Source organism: Thermobia domestica, chromosome 8, assembly GCF_964235325.1.
Source record: "Thermobia domestica chromosome 8, izTheDome1.hap1.1, whole genome shotgun sequence".
NCBI classification, from domain to species: Eukaryota; Metazoa; Arthropoda; class Insecta; order Zygentoma; family Lepismatidae; genus Thermobia; species Thermobia domestica.
Genome location: NC_137461.1, coordinates 30,361,551 through 30,386,418, shown reverse-complemented (window position 1 = coordinate 30,386,418; position 24,868 = coordinate 30,361,551). Strand labels below are relative to the sequence as shown.

The following is a 24,868-nucleotide window of genomic DNA, read 5'->3' as shown; positions in this document are numbered from 1 at the left end:
GACACTCACCCGGCTTAACACAACGAGGCCTTTTTCTCAACTGATTTCGACAAGTTTCACTGGCTGCGGCTGCACGTGACTGCTGCAGGTCACGTAAGTCGACCCGACCTCGACACGTCATCTCTTGGTAGGAAGGTAGCTTATTTAAGTGTTGCCAAAAACACAATATACCAGAATATTACGACGGGCCGGTTTTACGTGCCGCACCCTGTACATAAAAATCAATAGAAAAGTGATCCGAAGAAAAGTGATCTCCAGGTTAAAATATACTTCAATGGGCAAGAATTATAGAAAGAATTTCTTCTAAAAGATGCACGGCAGATTTAAAACATATTTTGCTGCAGATTTAAAACATTTTCTTTTAATTTTTTGAATACGGGAAATAGAATTCCTGAAGTAAATGGTAGACGGGACAATTTATGGTAATTACAAGAGTTTACGTGTAATTCTGAAAAGTTACCAGTTCAAAATAGAAATATGCGAAGTTTGTTCTTTCGGCGGCAGGCGAATAGCAATAGCAGAAAGTTAAAGTTCAATTTTTTAAATTTTATTTGCAAAAAGCGTATTCAAGATACAATTTTAGTTTAATAAGTAACAAGCAACTTACGAAACAAGACAAATTAAAGAAAAAATAATGTTCTAGATGTCTAAATACTGCGCTTTAAAGCACAATTTACGCTCAACAAAAGTAAATTGAGAGTTCAAAAACAATTATGTTCCAAGAACTATGTTTTAGATGTTTAAAATAAAAGCTATTTTAATAAATTTCTTTTGCATGAAAAATAAACAGACTTAGAAACAAAATGAAGAAAAACTTAACGAAATCTTAAGATTAAGTGTCAAATACCTAAGTACTATGCACCTGTATTTAGGCGTAATTTAGGCTTTATAAGCAGTAATATAGGCTCTCCAAAACAAAAGGAGAACAGCCAAGTTCCAAAAGGTAAGTTTTAGTTTTTCTTTGTTCAAGAAAACTGTATTCAAAGCGCAATTTAACTGTAATAAAAAAAACAACAAAGAAAAAATGAAAACTTCAAAAAGATGGAAGACAACATACGAAAGTACAAAAATACTAATTTTACTCTTACTTTATGTTCGTAACTCCATGTTGTGTGTGTCAGCATCACCAGAGAGGTCACTATGTGTCCAAGTTTTATTAGAGAAAGTAGTATTGAGTCTACGAAGAGAATATGCTATTCTATTTTCTTTCAATAGAGAATACTACAGTGTTAGCATAAATGATTCATTCGTTTTCAAAAGGCTGCATTTTCAAAAGTATTACACGGACACACATGAAAGATATATGAAGAGAACCACAAACTCACTAAGTTTATATTGTGTGGCAACACGAGTCCATTATCTTTCCGATCAGGTATGGCAGTGTGCATTGTGGCAGTGTAGCAGTAAAATATTTGTCGAAAATGAAGGGAAAGCAAAAAAAAAAAAAAAAAAAAAAAAAAAAAAAAAAAAGTTTTGTATGCTTGAATACGCCACATGTTCGTCTGTTATAGCTGTGCAACGCCCTTTCAGAAGAAAGTATGGAAGAAAACAATGCATTTTGCTGTGGTATCGTCAATTCCAGGACATTGATTGCTTATGTAAAGAAAAAATCACTTGGCCTCCCAGATCTCCTGATTTAATGCCCTGCGACTTCTTCCTGTGGGGTTACATTAAGGATCTTGTTTACGTACCCCCACTACTGCAATCCTTAGTCGAACTCAAAGAACGCAACAGTGCTGCAGTGCAGACAATTGACATGACTATGCTGCAAAATGTATGGAATGAGCTCACGTATCGTTTGGACGTGTGTCGTGTCACCAAAGGGACATATTGAACATTTGTAAAGGGTGTATAAACTTAGTGAGCTTGTGGTTCTTTTCGTATATCTTTCACGTGTGTACGTGTAAAACTTGTGAAAATACAGCCTTTTCAAAATGAATGAATCATTTATGCTAGTCCTATATAGTTGTAATTCTCACACGAATGGACAATACGAGCACGTGTATTTTAAAATTTTCTTTTTCCCTGAAGAAAGCATTATTGATTCTATTTTAATTCGGTAAATCTAATCGTAGAAGACCTTCTACGTTATGTTGCCTTCCTTGAATCTCGACCAAGAGTAGTACACTCATTTATGTTTACGTCCTTGTGTTTTATTTATTTTTTTTTTATCATAATATTGATGATAGTAATGATTATCTTACAGGTATTTGAAGATAACTTAAGTATAGGCTCCGATATAAATGCTGATCTGGAAGGTGAGAATTTTGGCTGCTCAGAATCATTGGATAATGAAAACGTAGAGGAAGAAGCAAATATTACTGAAACAAAGCTAGTCAATGGTTCAATTACAGAATGTACAGGGGAAAATGAAGTTATAGAATCCCAAGAGGTAAGGATGATCTACTATTATAAAAATTGGTAGATTATTGATAAAACGTACTGAGAATTACCCAAGAAATAAATGCTTATCATTACCTGATAGTATTGTAATTTCTAATGTAATACGATTACATTCAAAAAAGAGATTGAGAACTATAAAATACAGAGTCAACGTTAAAGTATTTTGTAAAATAATATGTTTTAACAATTAATCTTTGTAATTTTCGACAGTAGCTTCTATCTGCGTCTGCGCTATTAATGTAAAACATTAAAAACTGTTTTAGTTCATATCACATGGCTTCTATGTTTACTAATACTCCAGTACTTGTACAGCAATTTTTAGAGAGGTAGGTGGAGAGTGATCAAGTACTCCCAAACAGCCTCTCTAAAAATGATTGTGCAAGTACCGGAGGTTCTGAAAGATGGATATTTGGATAGTTTACATACTAGTTCCTCAGTGATGTCTTGACCCGACTACGATCGCTCCTATAGTAGTGAAACTATGGACCTTTAAAGTTAATTTTTTCCCCAGATTTTCGGCATCCTATAACTATGAAACTATGCAGTCTTATATATATTTGAATTGTCATGACTTCAACAGTATGATAATTCAATTCAATTGACAATATAACAATGACAATTCAACCACTTTTAAATATTTCTTTCGTTCTTTGAAAATATTGTAAAAATTTCAATTTTATCTGATTGGACATGTCAGTGGTGTATGTCTGGCTCTATAGGACAAAATCAAGAGGACACATGAAGATAATCAAAGGAAAACTCAATGGAAACGAAGAATAGAGCTTATGAAAAAAAAAAATCAACATTGATTTGAGTTTCTGGAATTCAAATCCGTGGTTCCGCGCAACTACATGTTCGTCGTTCCAAACTCAAACTTGGACTCACCCTTCACAAGGTTACTCCGACGGTTTTGTTCAACGTTCCTCAGGTCATTCCCGTTGTCTTTCGATAATCTCTTGCGTCATTGATTAAAGTGCAAGCAACATAGATTGACCAAGAATAAGGTGATGATAGGAATATGGAGAAAGGAAACATTCTGCAGTTTTATTAAGAAATACACATGTTGAATTAAGTCGACAGTCTCTATAATGTGCGTGAAAATGAACTTGTTAATGAACAGAAAAAAAAAATTAAATGTAACTACAACATTAACATGACGATGATAATTTAAAGTTCGTGATTTCAAGTGAATAAAGATTATAGTTTCCACTAAGTCCAAATCAATATGAAATATCCCCAAATTTGTAATAAAAATAACACATAATGTATCGTGAATACATGACACCTTTACATCCCTTCACTGTAGTTCTTGCTGTCAGTCACAAATTTAAATCCGTTTGTTGCTGTTCGGGGTATAGAACATTCTCGAACAACGAAGAACAGAAGTGAAGTTAAGGAAACAATTTGAATTTATCTCGAAATTGTCATTTATATAGGCTTTCTTATCCTGAAATTTCTATTGATGTCGCCCACAGCTGGTGAAATACGCAACATTTACTGTGTATTTCATAGTTTAAACTTTCTTTCGCTTCATTTCCCTTTCTTCTTCTTTACTCAACGGTAGTCTAAACAGCTTGAAATGTTGCTGCTGCTTTATGACACCAGTGAAATTTCTTTATTATACAGGGTGTATCAAAAGTCCCCTGACATAGAGTAATTATGTTATTATCAGAGTTACAAGAAAATGTAAGAGGGGAAACCGGAAACCGTCTCCAAATATGATGTTTTCAATCTAAAGTGAAGGATTTTTTTTTGGGGGGGGGCTGTACAATCTTTATGCGCCCAATGTTAAATGAAAATGCAACGTTGCCATTTACCTGAACCCACAACATAAGTGAATGAAGTTACTGTCTTTTACGTCGATGGTCAGCCCTCATTTCAAACAATAACTTCATTCACTTATGTTGTGGGCAGGGCCGGCGCGAGGGGGGTCGAGCCGTGCCACCGCCCAGGGCGGCACGTCTAGTGGGCGTCAAAATTTGAAAAAGAAAAGAATACTATTAAAATATAAGGCTTCGTAATAGTCCCACATGGAAAAATAAAATTGTGTTCCCTGAGAATGTAATTAAACTCAATTCAGGAAAATACTCAGGAAATTCAGAGCATTCTCCCTCATTTCCAATTATCAAACTACTAGCCACAGGTATCTCGTTCAAGATTCCCCTTGCAGCGGCGTAGATAAGATTTTCAGCTAGGGCAGATAAGATTGTCAAGTGTCTTTTATATTTTTTTCCATTCAGCAATATTCTAATGCTCTACTCCAATTACGCAAAATGTACACTCCCACTTGAGACAGGCCGTTCTAGCCTACAGCACCTAGAAACATTTAGGTTCTAGCAGCGAGTTTTTAACCAATTTACAAATTGTTCATTATCGTATCTTATCAACAATATATATATTTATATATATAATGGTTTTTATATTTAAGCAATACAAGTTCGACAGTGTCATGGCCGAACACATTAAAAGAACCATGGGAGGACAAAATAAATACCATTAGTAAGGAAAAGATGTCCATAAAAATTTTATTCCAATTCTTATTAAGTAAATTGAAAGTAAAATACTGTTTTTGTTGAGAGCTGCAACATATTATACTATAATGCTAGACTGTACATAAGATATTTCTGGTACAGAACAAAGGATCGTTCGTTTTGTACAAATTACATACAGTAATGGTGCATGGCTTGTAAAAATTTGCGAACACTTTCTTGGTTTCTTACCAGTAAAAGACATCACTGGTCTAGAACTGACAGAAGTAATAATTAAACAGCTAAAAGAAATGAACTTCTATCGAAGACATGAAGGACCAAAGATGTGACAATAGTTCCAATATGAAAAGCAAAAATAAATTCCCAGGCCCTCTATGTTCCTTTACTAAACTTTGTCGTTAACGATGCGGTCACGACATCTCAGTCCACCGTTTCATTTTTTTTTCTGTATAGTTAAAAAAAAGTTTATGATTTTTTTTCTGCGTCAGTTCAACGTTGGGACATACTAAAGGAACATATTAGCGGCCTCACATTAAAACCATTCAGCACCACAAGATGGGAGAGCCGAGTTGATGCTCTGACTCCACTTAGATATCAAATAGAGGTTTATGATGCCTTACTTTAAATAAGTAACGACAATAGAATAGATAGAATGACCACGGATGATGCTCTGTGTATAGCAAACCAGCTGCGTGGCTTTACTTACCTTTGCTCACTCGTTATCCGGTATGACTTTTCACTCCACATAAATATAGTAAACAAAAGTATCCATGTGTTGGATGCAGTCGGGTTTCTTCAAAATATATCTAAGTACTTTGAGAGGAGCAGAAATTATGCAAAGTTCAACTTTACTTAGTTGATGCGATGGAGTTGGCATCAGCATTAGATATGTATGACCCACGGATAGGTAATGCAGTGCAAACTCGAAGTCGAAAGAAGAAGAGACGATTTCAGTACGAGCCAGAGGATGAAACTATTGAAGATCCACATAATAAAATACAAGATAGACTTTTATTACAACTTCTAGACGTGATTGTGTTAGCTTTAAGAGAAAGGTTTGAACAACTTAAACATCACTGCGAGTATTTCGATTATCTTTACGATATAAGTAATCTGAACGATATGCCACCTGCACTTTTGTCTGAAAAGTGCCTGCATTTTAACACGCAAAGAATCGAAAGATATTAATCCCAGTCATTTGAAAGAGGAACTGAAACTATTAACCGCTATAATTAAGCCTAAAAGTTCACCAAAAGAGACTAAAATTAATTAAGGAATATGACTGCTCCCTATTTCGGTGTTGCAGTTATGATTTCGTTTACCTTACCAGTAACCGTGGCAAGTTGAGAAAGGAATTTTTCGAAACTTACTCTAAGCTTATTAAAAACTATCTACGTTCTTCCATATCTCAAACACGTTTAAGTGTCCATCAGTGGAACATTAATTGGCTGAAACATTGGACTACGCGAATGTGATAAAGCAATTTGCTCATACCAAAGCAAAAAAAGTTTTCTCAATTAAAGTATGTTAAATTTATGTATTTCTATTGTGTTTTAGTACATAATAAATCTTAAACTAATTATTTACTCCTGCCGTAATATTATATGATCTTTTTGCTCCATGCTATATTGGAAACGTCTTTTGATATAAAATAAGCTTAAGAATTAAAATTCTTAGTCGGACTAAAGCATATATTTAAAAAATTCTGTATGCCCTGCTGTATATCACGTACAGCGAAATCGAGCATACTGAATATTGTGACATGTATGGAGTCGTTTAAATATTACGTAAGCATTCGAGAGAGGTAGTTCAATTTGTTTTGTTTAATTTTCCTTTTCATATATGTTTTTAAATATGGTATCTTACTTTTCTTAATACCTGAACGTCTTCTGTCAAAATAAGGTTTGCGGATTAAAGGGGTGGCATTTGAATGTACCGCCCAGGGCGGCAAAACTGCTAGCGCCGGCCCTGGTTGTGGGGCCAGGTAAATGGCAACGTTGCATTTTCATTTAACATTGGGCGGATAAAGAGTGTACAGACCAAACGGTTCGTCCGATTAAAAAAAAAAAATCTTTCACTTTAGATTGAAAATATCATATTTGGAAACGGTTTCCCCTCTTACACTTTGTTGTAACTCTGATAATAACAGAGTTACCCTATGTTAGGGGACTTTTCAAACAGGGTGTCTCAAGAAGTTTCGATATACAGGGTGATTCAGGAGGAATGTCACATAATTTGTGAGGTGATTCTACATGTGAAAATAAAAGGCGAAAAAGTCCTGTGACCATGTGTCCGATTTTCGATCGTTACGGGACTGGAGCGGGTTGAAGGCTACACACATCCATGAATGATCATACAGACAAGTATGAATGCTACTTACCGATGTAATATGCCATTACAGTCTAATGATATTATGTTCTTAATAGGAGGGTGCCCGAAATTTTTTGCACCGACTGTATCTGACGTTTAACAAAAAATTTCTGGCTGTTCATATAATTCGTAATATTGTTCGTTATTTTATTTCAAATTAACATGGAAAACTGTAAAAAATTCATTACGGATTATAGTTTTGGGAATCAATACCTTTATTTATATTTTAAATTAGTTACAAGTCTTGTATATGGATGTGTAAATGGATTATTACAATTCTTACGGTGTCAGTGCTATCTGAAAACATATAAGTCCACTATTGGACGGAACTTTCCAGATCAAATAACCAATCTAAAATTCGACAGAATTTTCAGGACCACCCTTCACCTCTCTTTTAGATACCTAGGTCCTTCTAAAATCTAGTTTAATCCAGATTTTACCAAATTTTATTCGTTTCAAAGCCCCACCGCCAAAATGCTTAGTTTTGATTGGCTGATAAACCCACGCTATGATATTAGGGCGCAATTATTCCATTCCCTGCAAGAATTTCACTGACGACAGCCGACCCGGATCTGCCAGCATATAAAAGGAGAAATTAGCTGGAAAAGCTGCATTAAGAAGGTAAAACTAATATAATAATTGAATAAATACCGTCCAGGAAGCTATGGAGCCATAATTTGCAGATTTTTATAGTAAAAACTGAACTAAAAGCTGAAATAGGAAGCATAACTCGGTGACGCCATGTTGTGCAGATATAGTTCGTGATGGACAGAATTCAGGATAGTATGTGCATTTAATCTCCTTTCCCAAACCCAGTTTGCAGTTCAGTGAATCAAATAGTTAAATTTCCCTCTTGCCCCTCCTGAATCAGTGTAGGTTCGGTCAGACCTGTCCGTTCAGTAATCTGTCTGTGTAGTTAGTACGTGATTTTTTTTCATATATATATATGGCGGTATTTTTAGGTCTGTTTGTAGTGTTAGTAACCATCAGCATGTACGTGTAAATTAAGCAGAGGGCTCCTATCTGACTCCCAAATTGGGAGTACGGCTTCCAGCGGGATGAGTTGAACATGTAGTTTGTTTCCGGGTTCCTGCCCCTTCAGGGCAGGGGTCCTATTGTTAGCTAATACTTCGATATGTCCCCTCGGGGCATTGATTAAACACTCAAGAATGTGATTTAGTAAATATAAGGGCCAGTTGGCCCTGTTCCTTTCTTTCCTTTTCCTTTCGAGCCGATTTAAAATGGTAAAATATGAATGTTTTCTGTGTATATTTATTAGTATAACATGTATTAATGTAGTGTGTAGTATGGATGTGGCATGTATGTGTATATTTGTAATGTAGTAAACATTTTCTAGTATCAGTGGTAGTGGTAGTTAAGTGATGAAAGAGTGTGTGAGAGAATTAAACATGGACGGTGTAGTATTTACTATGTGATAAATTTTTATTATTCCGTCATTAAGTGAACTCATACACGATATTCAAAAGTGAACTTAATATAGTATAACAATTCCGTGTACAAGGTCACATCCAGTTGTTCAAGGGTTGATTATATCATCGCTAGCCTCTAGTGTCGAAAGTCAGTACTAACCGTCATTCTCATGTCGACGTGCTTAGTGATTTAGTTTTCATGGAATTGACCTTTCTTTTCGAAATAAAATCTAGAAGGTATAATTCCCAGCCCATATGGATGTACAGTTAGGTTAAGTGACCCAAAATTAATATTTCCTGAAAATTACAACATTCTGCTCAGTTTAGAAATCGAAATATTTAAGTAAATAAACAATCCGTAATTTCTTAACAGAAGTCGGGCGATATGATGCTAGTTCTTCGCTTTGAAATTATATTAAATGTTCATTTTTCTTCGTGGCTGCAGAATAATTTCATTGTTGCTGCAGAATTTCATAAACATTAAATATTATCGCGGATAATTATATTTTCAGTGAACATACGTAGGATTTTTTTTTCGTTCTTAATAAAGCTACCAGGTATTACATAGTATTGTGTGTGTGTGAAAGAGTCTTGAGTTCGAGTGAGGTTGTCGTGCGGTGGTCGGAATGGGAAATGTTTGTAGTGACTATAGATTTTAAAGTGTTATGATGAAATGTGTAAATAGGCTGGGCGTAGATAGAAGAAACAGGGTGTTTGTAGAATATAGCGTCGTGGCAAATGAATATTAATGTGAATATGAATATAAAGTGTATGAATATTGTAGTAAATGAATATAGAATATAGGACACCCATATAGTTAAATATATAGTAGCCCAGTGAATACTTCGCCGTGTGTTGACATATAGATATTGAATAGATACGTGTAACTACAAACATCTCAGGTTCTAACCCCTGCACCATGATATCACGCGGACCGGAGGGCGATATATAGTCGGACTATGGTAATACTTTGTAGTTTTATGTGTTATAATAATAATCAACCATAGTAATACCATCTGATAGAATGGGTAGCATCATACAATCGCTGACTAGACATATTGAATAATAAATTATGAAAAGACAATAGTAGTTATACAACAGGGCTGTAGTGAATTATATTTTCTGGTCAGTTTTAAAATAGAATATCCTGCTCCGTGAGATTTTTTTTTCCTTCACGTTACCTACTCGGGCTAGCTTACAATGTTCATGGAGGCGACAGCTCTGACAGGGTTACAGAATCAAAACAATTAATTATTGAAATTTATTAATCGCGTACCCGGATGTCGACCCCTAGTCCCTTTAAGTATTTTCATTTCTTTTCTTAGTTTAATTAGACGAGGGAAATTAACGACATCCCAGACTGTGGCGTGTCTGCGCAGGGTAGCTATCGGTGAAGTTTGGCAATAGAAATCACCGATCCAAAATTCAGTTTATTTAATTTTTTTTTTATTTTGGCAAATCATTAGTCAGAGATATCTTAGCTATTACTTTTACTCTAGTTTCATTACTGTCCTAGAACCTTCTTAGTTCTTCTGAGGGGTCGAATATTTTATTTTCTTACTTAGAGATTTCAAAATTGGGGACGCAGTTACCTGGTCCCTTTTCCCCTCTCCTTTTATCCTGCTGGTCTGGGCCGGATACGGGGATCGGATTTCAATCTTACAAGCAAATTCTTGTGGGATTGGGATCTGATGGACACAGACTTGCATCCTTGGCAGCAGGGACTCCCTCTTAGTTTACGTATTTAAGTAAACCACCCTCTTTCGGCATATGTGAATATTTTGGCTATGAGTTGTTATATATTTAAATTCGATCACTCTTCTGTGTAGTGAGTAGTACTTTAATCTTTCTCCTTTCGTTGGCGCCGCTTTCTCTCTCTTGTCTCTTTCTTCCTTCTTACTTCGAGATTTTTTTAAATTTTAACCTCCCCCCCCCCGATTTTGAACTTGTCGCTTACGATTTATTTAACATACAACTCTGATCTGAAATTACCAGCTGAGACGTTGCAAGACACGATTCATGGATAGAGTAGATAGTGATTGAGTCCTCCATCACATTTTGACCTCTCGCCGAAATGAACAAAGACTTCATATTTGACGACACTTCAATTACGTTCTTTCACCGTCGTTCCTCTTAAGTTTTTTTTTTTCGTAATCCATTGGTCACTTTCTTTTCTGTGTTGGTTTTCGATTACTTTGTAGTTAACCTGGGCCCAGAAATTGTATTTTAGGTTATCTAGTTATATCTTTAGAAATGCTCTGTGTTACGTGCCTGCCTTCCAAAGTTTTTTTTTCTTCATGATTTAAACACGAGTTGATTATATAAAAGTGAAAAATTTATAGACGCGCGGTATCAGGTAAAAAATCGATTTTCTTTTTCATATGTAATGTCGGAAGTCATTTGTTTTCTTGGACAATGTTTGCAACCTTTTAAAAAATTATTGTTGGGGTGATTAACTTAAATGTGTGCGCATTTATAATAAATATATATATATATATATATATATATATATATATATATATATATAAAGAAATGAATACGTCGAAATGTATATGTAATTAGTATGTGAATATGATTTTAAAGTAAAAGTATGATATTAAATGTATTATGAATATATGTAAGAGCGCTCGTGTCTGTCCCCCTAAACGTGTATTGGTTGCTATAGTTTACCGGTGAGTTTTCCGACGAATGTAAGAATGTAGATTTTGTTAAGAATACCGCCGTGCACTTAAGTAATTTTCCTTTTATTTTGAATAAATGTAAATGACAACTTCTGTAATTATGTAATGGCATGTATTGAAAAGTAACGGCAGGTCAAAACGTAACTCATATCACAACGAATATTAACCCTGAACTACCAACCTAAAGCCATTGTGGAAAGTGCACCTGGAATCCTTCTCACCTGTATATGTATCCTGTGACTTGACCAGTTTTTTTTTATCCTCAATTTAAATCTTCTTACTCAGTACACCTGTGGAAGATCATTTTAACTCCGAACCATGTATAAATATATACGAAAGTGATCCTAGAGAAAGGTCTCATGACGTGTCCCAGTATTAAATAAATAATTTGAAACTATTCAACTAATAAGTTTGGAAATGGATCGTCTCAGAGGAGAAACATCCTCTAGTGAAAGTTGTTTTCTTAAGGTCCCTAGATGGGTAAAGCGTCGTAATGTGTGATCGTAGACATAAACTGTGACGAGTTACGAACCAAATATAAATGATGAGTGGTTTTTGTAAACCGATAGTTAGATATATATATATAGATATATAAATGACCACAAACTAAGTCAAATGGAGCGAAATGTTCTGGACACTACGAGTAGTGCGTGATTTGTGATTTGAACGCTCAAAATTATTGATATTTCATTTCTCAATGTGAGGTAGAGACTCATACAAGTTTTAATGCACCTAAAAGTTTTTTTTCTTTCTTTCCTCTTTGTCCATATTTTTTTTTTAAAAAATGAAATAAGTGTCTCTTTGCGTATGTCGCAAATCATAATTTTGTTTTAGCATGCCTAAGATATAATACATGTAATTATTTTTTTTTTCATTTGTCAAGATGATTGAATATATACAAATTTACTAGAATATAACTCTATGTATTCTATTAATATATAACCAAGAACTTGTGCTTTTAAGATTTTCTTTGTAATTATTTTTCCTTTTCACTATGAATGTAATAAACTATTTGTATCTTTGTAGTTAGTTGATTTTCCTTTAAACATATATACACTGTCCTGAGTGAGTGAGCGTGTGAATGCATGATAGATTTAATTTAGGTAATTTTAGTGATATCCTTTGTCATATTAACATCTGTAATATATGTGTCGTGTTTTAATATATGTGTTAAGGTAAATAACCTAGGTCATGAAGGACCGCTACTAATGGTTTAAATCGGCTCTAGGAGTGAAACAAAAATAGCAGGATGAGCCTAAATACGACATCTTTCTTCCAGGAAGTTGAAATTCTTATTGATGCGATACATAAATTCATATTGAGTTTATAAGTCTGATTTTTTTTTCTCTTGGCTAATTCATATGTGTGGTCGATCCTAGAGAACAGAGTTCAGATGCTGGATGGTTATCAATCACCGGTCGGAATAACAGTACAAAGAATGATTTCACCTTTCTCGTTTCCAGGTCTAGGTCTAGGCAATCCCACGGTCGTGGTGCCTGGAGCTAGGTCTGGGTGGTATGAGGGAACATGTGTCTATTCCGAAGCATTCCAAAATTGATTAGTCGTTAATAACATTTAGAATGATTCATCTTTCAACGACTTTCCCGACCTTTTACTATATTTCCGGAATTATCCAGTAATCTGTTTTCTTATTAAAATACCCTATTTCTTTTCTTTCTTCTTTTCCTACCTCCTTCTTTTACCCTTCTACTTTCTTCTCTTTCTTTTCTATTTTTAAATGAAAGAAAACGGAGTCATGATTGAGAGTAGTCGCTATTGGCACGGTCAATAAGTGGTTTAGATGAGTTTTCTTCGGGAGTCCGATATGAAATAATCAACAATAACAAGAAAGTTTATTGGAATTTACTTTATTGGAAAATAATCCGGATTTCAATCAGTAGGTGATGTTTCGTAATCGTCCTTGTTCAAAGAGAATTAATTTTAGCGACTTCTCTCCAGTACATTGCACTTTATTATTTTTTTTTTCGTTTATTTTTTTTTTATTTTTAACGTTTTCTTTCAATATTGGCTAACCGTGACAGGATCTGTTGCCCTGGAAACGGCGGTTTCTATGGCAACGGACTAACGTTTTCTTTCACCGAAATGCTGTGTAGACGCTGTGGTGGACGGAATAATGGTGGGACAGATGACTGATCTATCCTACAAGAGGTGTGGGGTTCTCCAACAGATGGCAGCCGCAGCATAAGCACATTTCCAGATAAAAGACCTACTAACACTTTTGAAAGACGTGACATTAGAGCAACAACGACAAATGTACCTGCAACATGATGGAGCACGGATTCACTGTAAAAGACAAGTATCCTAGTATCTGAATAACACATTTTCTCAACGGTGGATTGGCTCAGGCGGACGTATTAACTAGCCCCCCCAGATCACCCGGCCTAACCCCATTAGACTTCTATTTATGGGGATGGTTAAAGTGGGATACACGAAGGTGGATACACGTGAAGAACTTGTCACTCACATCACCGACACTGTTGTCTGCAAAGCCCGCCAAGATGACATTCGATGTGCAACACAACACACGCTCCAACGCGTTGACAAGTGCATTGAGATGGATGGGGGACTTTTTGAACACCTGTTGTAGGATGAATCAGTCATCCGTCCCACCATTATTCTATCCATTGTAGCGCCTGATCATTCATGGCCTTAACCTGCCCTAGTTCCGTAACGATCGAAAATCGGCCACATGTTCATAGGACTTTTTACGTTTATTTTCGCATGTAGAATTACCTCACAAATTATGTGACATTCCTCCTGAATCACCCTGCATAATTACTCCAATCTGAATTCATTAGAAGCAAAAGTTTCCTCAGTAACTAAAAAGTCACTTCGTATTCAGAATCAATATTAAATAATTAATTGCAGCGAGATTTTATGTGTATTTTTAGGTAAAGAAACCGTTATCTCCAGATGAAGGAGTTGGAGAAGAACAGGAAATGGACCACATTGGGGACGAGCAGGAAGTCGATCAGTTTGGGGAGGTACCGGAACAGGAATCGGTACCGAAAATGAACCACATTGATAAGCAAACACCCAATCACATCGACAGTGAAACATCTCAAAGTGACAAGCCAACTGTGAATGGTAAATAAACATACAGTAATACATTATTACTCTGCCTGATTTTTAATCTTATCTCTGTTTATGCGTAACGTATCTTTTCAGGCTATCGACGCATTTTCTATCGTTCACACTGCTTTCCTCATATAGCACCAATATGTTCTTTCTATTCTACTTCTTCTTATTGTAAATTATTTATTTCAGATGTTACAACATGCAGTCAATGTTCGTGCTTAGTAAATAATGAACCTTTAAGAATGGAAATTTTCAAAAAAGATAGAAGAATATTATTATCGTATATGACTTAATTTGTATCAATTCGAAATAAATTTTATTGAATTCAATTTATTATTTCCCATAGAGAACAAATTGTGCTATAAGAATTGAACTGAAAACGCATAAAGTCTGTAGCAAACCTACGAATTCATTTTTGTAACCAATTTCATTGTATTCTACATGATCTTAGAAAAATATACATCGCGTCCGCTTTCACTCTCACTTTGAACACGGTTCTTCAAATTATTATAATCATAATGTATGACTTTCTAAAACCGTAATAAACTTCATGAAATCAAATATATGTCCTCGGCATTAAAAATTCATATCAAACACGTAGCTTAAAATAGAATGAGTTTCATGAAATGCAAGTTATTCTCCCAGGCCTGAAAGTTATATGAGGTACTTTTCCCTAAAACAAGAATGAGTTTCGTGAAAGGCACAATGTGTTGTCCCACGTTAGAATGTTTTATAAAAACTTAAATATGTTTTCAGGTTTAACTTGAAGTTTCATAAACTTCAGTGTATTTAAAAAAAGTTTCTTTCAGTTTCATTCGTTTCTCTAAAGCAGGAGATAGTTTCATAAAGTTTAAGATATTCTCCCACGCAAGAAAGTTTCATAAAATATGTTTCTCTAAAGCAGGAGAGAGTTTTATAAAGTTTAAGATATTCTCCCACGCAAGAAAGTTTCATAAAATATGTTTCTCTAAAGTAGGAGAGAGTTTCATAAAGTTTAAGATATTCTCCCACGCAAGAAAGTTTCATAAAATATGTTTCTCTAAAGCAGGAGAAAGTTTCATAAAGTTTAAGATATTCTCCCACGCAAGAAAGTTTTATAAAATATGTTTCTCTAAAGCAGGAGAGAGTTTCATGAAGTTTAAGATATTCTCCCACGCAAGAAAGTTTCATAAAATATGTTTCTCTAAAGCAGGAGAGAGTTTTATAAAGTTTAAGATATTCTCCCACGCAAGAAAGTTTCATAAAATATATTTCTCTAAAGCAGGAGAGAGTTTCATAAAGTTTAAGATATTCTCCCACGCAAGAAAGTTTCATAAAATATGTTTCTCTAAAGCAGGAGAAAGTTTCATAAAGTTTAAGATATTCTCCCACGCAAGAAAGTTTTATAAAATATGTTTCTCTAAAGCAGGAGAGAGTTTCATGAAGTTTAAGATATTCTCCCACGCAAGAAAGTTTCATAAAATATGTTTCTCTAAAGCAGCAGAGAGTTTCATAAAGTTTAAGATATTCTCCCACGCAAGAAAGTTTCATAAAATATGTTTCTCTAAAGCAGGAGAGAGTTTTATAAAGTTTAAGATATTCTCCCACGCAAGAAAGTTTCATAAAATATGTTTCTCTAAAGCAGGAGAAAGTTTCATAAAGTTTAAGATATTCTCCCACGCAAGAAAGTTTTATAAAATATGTTTCTCTAAAGCAGGAGAGAGTTTCATGAAGTTTAAGATATTCTCCCACGCAAGAAAGTTTCATAAAATATGTTTCTCTAAAGCAGGAGAGAGTTTTATAAAGTTTAAGATATTCTCCCACGCAAGAAAGTTTCATAAAATATGTTTCTCTAAAGCAGGAGAGAGTTTCATAAAGTTTAAGATATTCTCCCACGCAAGAAAGTTTCATAAAATATGTTTCTCTAAAGCAGGAGAAAGTTTCATAAAGTTTAAGATATTCTCCCACGCAAGAAAGTTTTATAAAATATGTTTCTCTAAAGCAGGAGAGAGTTTCATGAAGTTTAAGATATTCTCCCACGCAAGAAAGTTTCATAAAATATGTTTCTCTAAAGCAGCAGAGAGTTTCATAAAGTTTAAGATATTCTCCCACGCAAGAAAGTTTCATAAAATATGTTTCTCTAAACCAGAAGGGAGTTTCATGAAATGTAGATTTTCATCCAAAACCAAAAAGTAAAACAAAATACTTTTCGTTAAGAAATTCACCTCTTGAAATAAAATACGTTTTTTCAAAGTCAAAGAAGACAAATGAAATATAGTTCTTTAAAATAGGAATGGTAATTATAGTGTATATACAGGGTGCGGCACCTATTGGAGAACAAAATAACATCCGCGGAAAAAGGAACAGAGACGGAAGATAGAACATTTAATGACCATTGAACATTATGTACACGTGAAGACAGACCCAATACAGGATATCATTCTATGAAACCGTCATTTTTCGCAATAACAGCCTCTAAACGGTGTCCAAACCATTGACAGGCATGATTGAGGTGGGTCCTGGGAATGTTTGTCATGGCATCCACAATGGCTGCCCTGAGAGCCGCAACGGTGTTGTGTGGATGCTTATTAGAGGCCCTCTCAACCACGCCCCAGACGTAAAAGTCCAAAGGGTTGACATCAGGGGAGCTGGGGGCCACATATTTGGGGTGACGTGGTCGTGAAAATTTGTGGCCAACCTTTCTTGGGTTGAATGGGCCGTATGGACGGGAGCAGAGTCCTGCTGAAAAATATATGGCCTGCCACGTGCTATAGCAGTAATCCAGGGCTGCACAACCATCTTCAACACATCGGTGTAAGCAACGGCGTTGACTCTGGCACCTTGCTAAAGAAATGTGGAGGCATCACGTCGCCCTCACTCCTCACAACCCCCAGAACCATCACGGAGGCGGGAAACTTGGTGTGCATGACAGAACCTCCCCGAGTGTTTTACACAGCCACCGATCATTTCTACGGTTCGCCTTCTAGTCCTGAACTATTTTCTCACCCGAGAAGAACCAAAGCATTTCTGGCTGGTCGGGATGTTTCAGCTTGTTCAAAAGGCATCTAGCGCGGGTCACTCTATTCTCCCTGGTTCTCTCGGACATGAACTGGCCTCTCCGCATCAGGTACGGCTTGTAATGGTGGTCTTCATACACCACACGCCGAATGGTGCCCTCGTCAACCTGCTTCTCTCTTGCGAGTGCCCTCATGGACTTCCCTGGGTCCGCTTCGACAACAGCTTGAACGGAAGCGATGAATTCGGCCGTCCGGATCCTGTCCGAGCGCTGATACTGTGAGAAACAGTTTCCACATCTCCACTGGCGCCTCCAGTTCTCTCCGAACTTTGAAGACGAATGACCGGGCGACGTTCAGGAAGGCAGTGATCTTGGAATCGGCGTGTCCTACAGCCAAGGAGACGATGACTGCATGCCTCTTCATTTCCTGGGTTAGCGTAGGGTTTGCCATGTTTACCTGCAACAAAAAGGGATGTGTAACAATGACATATAGGATACTGTGTCACTTATACTATGTGTTCTCAAATAATTGCCGCACCATGTATATGAATGATATGTTTTTTCACCATGACCAAAAAAAGTATTATAAAAGACTTCTTAAACACAGAATTTGTTTTAAAATTTATCTGACAGTTAAATAAACTGGTTAATTCCTTAAGACTAATTATTGATATCTCCTGAGAGATCACGATATTCTACTAAGCAACTAATAATTTGAGAGCATTGTTGGTTTCTTGCTATATATCTCATGCACGTTGTAAATAAAAGGTTACGAAAAAGAATATGTATTTGTAAATATAAAAATGTATTTATACTATTCGCTTGATTTACGTGTTTCTTCATATATGTATTTTCTATTTCTTGATAGTTTCTCTTCTGCAGTATACTATTATTTTCACAACTAACAACGAACTTGAATGAATTAAAACTATCACAAAATACTATCAATCAAAAGTAAACAATATTCTTGATTATTTACAGGTTTATTTCTTAACTATTTAACATTATTTTTTCTTTTGAATTTAAATCACGGAAGCTTTTTCCTTCGTTTATTAAACTCCATTTATGGCACCTGATGTTATGTTATATAAAATAAAAGCAAGATAAGTATCACATATGCATTCTCTACATATGAAATATGCATAAATTTAACTTAATAATTTACAGATACAGGACCTTTTCACAACCTTACAACACTATTTCTAACTTCAAAATATATTTAATTTATTAGTAAAATATCTTCTCATTTGCATCATCTTAATTATATTATCCTTTCTAAATAAATAATCTAATTATGTATTTTATAAGAAAAAGAGAATTTCATTAAGTTTTAAATTAAGAACAAGAAATTTCCAAAACAATATGTTTATACTTGTTAGAGTTTGGTCTAAAACTTAAATTCGTAACAACGTAAATTCTACTACTACAGTATATCACCTTTTGCGTGCTGTTATTCTTAGAATAAATAATTATTATCTCTAATTTGTTCTATGTATTTTAAATATCTCAATAATATATGCTAGATATTAGCGTAAGCAATGCATAACATTAAGAGTTATGAATAATATACGTGGTATTATCCCCGTAAAAATAAGGTGCTTTACATAAATTTGCATTTGAAAATTAAAAACTATTGAGATTTTACACTTAAATGTGAAACTGTTGACAAAACTAACAATTTACTTTTGTAACTATTTGTAATATTTAAAAAAAAAATTATTATATAATAAAGAAATAATTTATACAACATTAAATACTAAATATTCTGTATATCCCTTATTAAATCATGACACTAGTATAATGAACTGTATTATTTAAATATTGCCAATTAGTTAATTCCTTCTTTGGACTTAGCTCTTAATTAAGGTATGTATTCCATATTACACATGTGGTTCAGATGTTATTGCTAAAAATTAAAGAGTGCTGTATATTAGAATATTATTAAATATGCTGTATTAAATACTGTAAATTATTGAAAAGAACAACGACGCAAAGACACTACTTTACACCACTTTCGGGACTCCAAGACACACAACAAAAGGTATGAATTTAACACATTCTATCTTGTTATGCATATACACAAATTGATGGACTTTGCTAAGCTTTGCATGATTGCATGATTTCATATTTTAAAGCAATAGACGTATTTCTGCTTTTTATGTGCTGGTCTTTTGAAATAGACTTAGGTAACAATTTGAAAACGAAATCTGAAAAATATGTATCATAATTCCTATTACAGAGTTTGGGAAGTGATTCTTATATTCTAATCCTTACGGGTTTTATATTAATAGTCGCAGCTATATAAGCCCAGATGACTTTATCGCTGAAATTGTTATAAAGTGAAAATTGATTTTCAAAATGGTCGGTTGTAAGTAAACTTGTTATCACTAATATTTGTGAAATTAGATGAGGTAAGAGGCGCCAAACATAATTGTTCTATGCTAAATAGCTTTATAATTGTATCAAACAGTAAATTTGTCTAAAAGTAAAAATTGATTAAAAATAAAATTGAAAAAAAGGACATAACGCTCAAATACTCATCTGTCTGACAGCAGCCATTTTGGTCCCTCTTACGTGTTTTTACACATACACGTGAAACACATTGTGGAAAAAAAACTGGGAAGTGATTCTCAAAATTATCTCAAACATTCTCTTTGAAGAAAAGATTAAATCAGATTCGTTGCTGAATTATGAGTCTCGCAATATACAGGGCACTAAATTTTGTGACGGAAAAACTACAAATACACATACTTTCAGATCCAGTAGTATATAAATTTCAATGAAAATCATATTTGAAATAATCAACAACATTCAGTTTAAAGTCCTGGAAACACTGCAGAAGGAGTTTCCTGAAAGAAAATAAAGAACATCAAATAATCTAATATTCCCTAAGTCAATTTCAATATATTGCTCTGCTTGATTGTATGCATGTTACAATAATTCATGTTGTGTCTTTGGTGATTCTTTGTGGTGTGATATATCAAAACTCATGTAACACCCATTTCACGAACCTATTCATTATTTTCTAATCCCAAAGTATTTTCTTCCACTTTTCCTTTATGACCTTCATCATTTTAATTAAATGAAGTTATTGAAAACAGAAAAGAAAGTTGGTAGGTGCCATTCAAAAATTTTTTGGCTCCTGACTCAAAAACTAATTATTGACCAAGATCGCAATCTTTGATGATTTTTTTTTAATCATTCCTAAAATTCTTGGCAAAGATCACTTCATTGCTTCATTTTACACCTCAACATGATTTTATTAATTAAACTCTCTCTCAGTAATCAAGAAACGATTTCCCAAAATGTGCTGAAATATTTCTCTATAATTATTGATTTGGTTTGCATTTGAGAGCAGTTTCAATATACAGTATCGCTTCAATTTTGTAATTATTATGAAAAATATTATTATTCCTCTGTACAAAAATAAATTACAATAAAAGAGGAAATGTGCTGCCATCTGTTGTCGATTGAAACTTTGCACTATTCCTAAGAAAATATTTTGCAGAAAATATTAAATTAAAAGAAACTTACTTGATAGTCTCTTTGAAAATGATTACGCCTTTTTTTAATTACTGTAATTTTTATTTTTTTGCATTTTCAATCTGTAACGGAAGAAGAAAGCTTCGAGAATTCTGCAAACAACCCTATTCCCTCCATCCCTCCTCTTCAATTGTGTTTTGTCATTGCAGCCTCAGCACGTCCACCACCACCAACAACAACAGTTGAGAATCAAACTGTCATTGTGACCACCAATCCTTCTGTCGACAGTGGACATCATTCAATTCCTGCTGAAGAACCAGGTTAGTCTTAGACCCAATCGTTAAAAATGATTTTTAAAAGTCCCTTCTTTTCTCGTCTTTCGAACTTAAACTGATTTTCGTAATGAATGTTCGTAGTTAGTAAGGAGTGATTGAGCTAAGAATACGGTAATGCTAGATAAGTATATTGAAAGTTTCAGTGAAACCCTAGAAAACTGAAGTAAACGAAAAGAGGTTGTATCGTCCGTCATGTAGGATGAAGATGCGTTTGTGTGCGTATATTTGACAGGACATATTAAAAACAACTCTTATTGCATTTAATTGAAAGAATATCGCAGGGTCTTGCCGTGGAAAATCAGCACCCGGGGCGAGAGTATTCGACGGTGCCCCCATACATATATTCCAAGCAATTTTTCCTATCTTTTTTTCCTTTTTTCTCCCGAATTTTTCGCCCCTCCCCCCCACGTCACGGCCCTGGAATATCGTAAACAAGAATAAAAAGGGTACGTATGGTATATCATTCAACGTTAAATTAGATCGATATGTGAAAAATCAACATTTTTCTTGACTTCGGTAAGTACAAGTGGTGCTGTAGTGTCTCGGTCTGACCGTCTTTATACCCTGGTTTTCTTCAGGTACTCAGTTGACGAAGGTTATTGCATAAATAATGTATACTAATTTTTGTTAACTTACATGTTTAATTTTTTAAAGTGACTCCTTACAAGCCTTCAATGTAGTCTTCTTGACGTTCCAATGTCCGGGAAGCTTCAATAATCCATCATGTTTGTTTAGCCATCGAATGGCTCGGGCATTGGCAGCGGAAAGCTCTTCTAGAGTTGGGAAACGACGACGTCCACCCATAGGTTATTTCAATTTTGGTAATAGGCCGAAGTTTGGTGAATTCATGTCCGGACTGAAGGGAGCATGAGATAACGTTTCCCAGCCGTATTCACGTGCAATTTCGCTTACTGCCTTCCAGAAGTGCGGACGAGCTTCGATTAAGCTTATCGACCGACAATCTGTATACACCTTCGATTAAGCTTATCGACCGACAATCTGTATACACAGTACCCGAAAAAACTCGCGGTCTCCGTTTTCAACACTTACCACAGCCAAGATATGGACACTACAGAGCTCATAAATATACGTCCTGCTGTGTCATGAACTGAAGTTCAAATGACGCAAGCTTTACTGTGATTGCATCATCCACTACATAATTTATGCATGATTTATGAAATGACCCTCGTACAAAGGCTAGGAAAATCCCTGAGCAACTTTGGAACAAAGGTAGAATGAGAAATAAGACCCACCCCTACCGGGGATAGAACTCGGACTGTCCAGTTAGCAGATAAGTTCATTACAATCTACGCAATTGATTCCGTCCCTATTCAACGATCGTACGCATTTAATAATAAGAATCATTGCCATTGGGTTCTTATATAGTCCATGTTTTTGCACTTGCCTGAGCTCCGAGTTATAACTATGTGTTTGGTCTGGGAAAAGACTAGCTGTCATAGTACTTGATACATTTGTACAGTTAACCAGAGGTTAAGATTTGATTCTCAGTCCAGTCGACATCTTTATTTTTCGAATATTATTTGTGTATACCTATAAAGAACATAGTATAAAGGAATTTCTGTTGATTTCTTTGTTTCTGATCAAATGTACCGCATAAATACTAGTCAAATTATGTAATTTGAGGGAAAAGATAGGAAGCACATTGCATATTTCACAAACCAGCACATTACATATTTCACAAACCAGCACATTGCATATTCACAAACCAGATAGTTGTTACACGGTTTGGTCTTTTCATATAACCAAAACACCATATAATGAATAAAATCGAGAAAATATACTATCTCAATCTACAGTACTTTAATTGCTCGAACTAAATAGAATAAAGTGTAACTTAGAAAACGAATATCTGTAACGGCTTGCTGCAGCCATAAAACATGGTAAGATCTATAACTAAGACAGACATATTAGGATAGAGAAAATATTACAGATTTATGAATTATCATGATTAACGAAATATTTTATCAAACATATCACTTTATGATTCTCTTTTGGTGACAATTCATACATTCACACTACGACTCTGCATTTTGTATTTACGTACCGACTGCTTACCTTAAAAAGCAATACACGTTAAAATCTAACATTGTCGATACTATAGAGTATCTTTATCAGACACATTAATCTCATGAAGATTTGGGTAATTGTTGATGCTGTAGCAGTATCATCATCAGCTACATCAGTCAGATGAAGATTTGTGAAACAATGTTGATATTATAGCAGTATCTTCATCAGATACATGAATCTGATGAAGATTTGTGTAACATTGTTGATACTACAACAGTATCTTCATCAAATGCGTTAGTCTGATGAAGATTTGTGTAACACTGTTGATACTATAGAAGTATTTTCATCAGATACACCAGTCTATGTAACAGTAATGCTATAACAGTATCTTTATCAGATACACTAGTTTGATGAAGATTTGTTGAGTTGATTTTGAGTTTAACGTCCTTTCAGCAGCGAGGCTATATGAGATGGGACCTACTGATTAACGTGGAATCCGAACCACATGAGCTCCCACCGGGAGTCGAACCCGGGTCTCCCACGCCAAAGGCGAGTACGCTAACTGCTTAGCCACGGAGGAGCTCTTGATGAAGATTTGTGTAACAATATTGATACTATAGCAGTAATTTCATAGATACATTAGCCTGATGAAGATTTGTGTAACAGTGTTGATACCATAGAAGTATCTTCATCAAATACATTAGTCTGATGAAGATTTGTGTAACACTGTTGATACTATAAGAATATTTTCATCAGATACATTAGTCTGATGAAGATTTGTGTAACAGTATTGGTACTATAACAGTATCTTCATCAGAAACACCAGTCTGATCAAGATTTGTGTAACTGTTGATACTATATCAGTATTTTCATCAGATATATATATTAGTCTGATAAAGATTTGAGTATCACTGTTGATACTATAGCAGTATCTTCATCAGGTCTGATGAAGAATTTATTGTAGTATCAGAACTATTACATCTTAAAAGTAAACTGAATAGCACTTAAAAGTAAGCTGAATATTTGCATCAGATACATTAGCTTAATAAAGATTTGTGTAACAGTGTTGATACTATAACAGTAGTAATAGTGTTGATAGTATAGCAGTATCTTCATTAAATACATTAGTCTGATGAAGAATTTATTGTAGGATCGGAACTATTACATCGTAAAATAAGCTAAATATAAGTGTCTTGTCATAATTAGGAACATTAGCAACACTCAATGTAGTTATACTTTCAAGATCGAATAGCACTTCAATTAAAAAAAAAAAAAAAAAAAAAAAAAAAACAATGAACAAAGAAAACACAATAATCTATTACTAAGCGCTTATCTCTGCAACCTAGTTTTGTGAGCATCCAGACAACTGTTTACTTGTTTCATGGTCAAAGAATACCGTGGATAATTCATTATAACTCATTCAGAATTATCGTTAATTAGTCTTTCCTAATCTAGGAGATAGCATTATCGCGGAGTATTCACTTAATATTTTATTTATGTTTAGAACATTATCCGCTAAATATTTAGAAGACTAACATATGTAACTTCTTCCTTA

General features: G+C 34.6%; 2 protein-coding genes across 4 annotated transcripts in view; one reads left to right on the top strand and one right to left on the bottom strand.

Moving 5' to 3' along the window:
- LOC145692823 (small G protein signaling modulator 1-like) overlaps positions 1-24,868 on the top strand; it is a 564,802-nt gene that overhangs the window by 502,152 nt on the left and 37,782 nt on the right. For 2 of the 3 annotated variants that reach the window (XM_081768318.1, XM_081768317.1), the window contains 3 exons: positions 2,207-2,392; positions 14,286-14,481; positions 21,160-21,270. In XM_081768318.1, coding sequence (XP_081624444.1) covers positions 2,207-2,392; positions 14,286-14,481; positions 21,160-21,270 — 493 coding nt within the window. The remainder of the gene's footprint in view (positions 1-2,206; positions 2,393-14,285; positions 14,482-21,159; positions 21,271-24,868) is intronic. The other variant, XM_081768320.1, reaches the window with a different exon arrangement.
- Positions 16,956-17,918, bottom strand: LOC145692824 (uncharacterized). The gene is given in 5 exon segments (XM_081768321.1): positions 16,956-17,297; positions 17,300-17,366; positions 17,447-17,748; positions 17,751-17,774; positions 17,777-17,918. Coding segments are annotated over 5 exon segments (849 nt in total). The 3' UTR covers positions 16,956-16,983.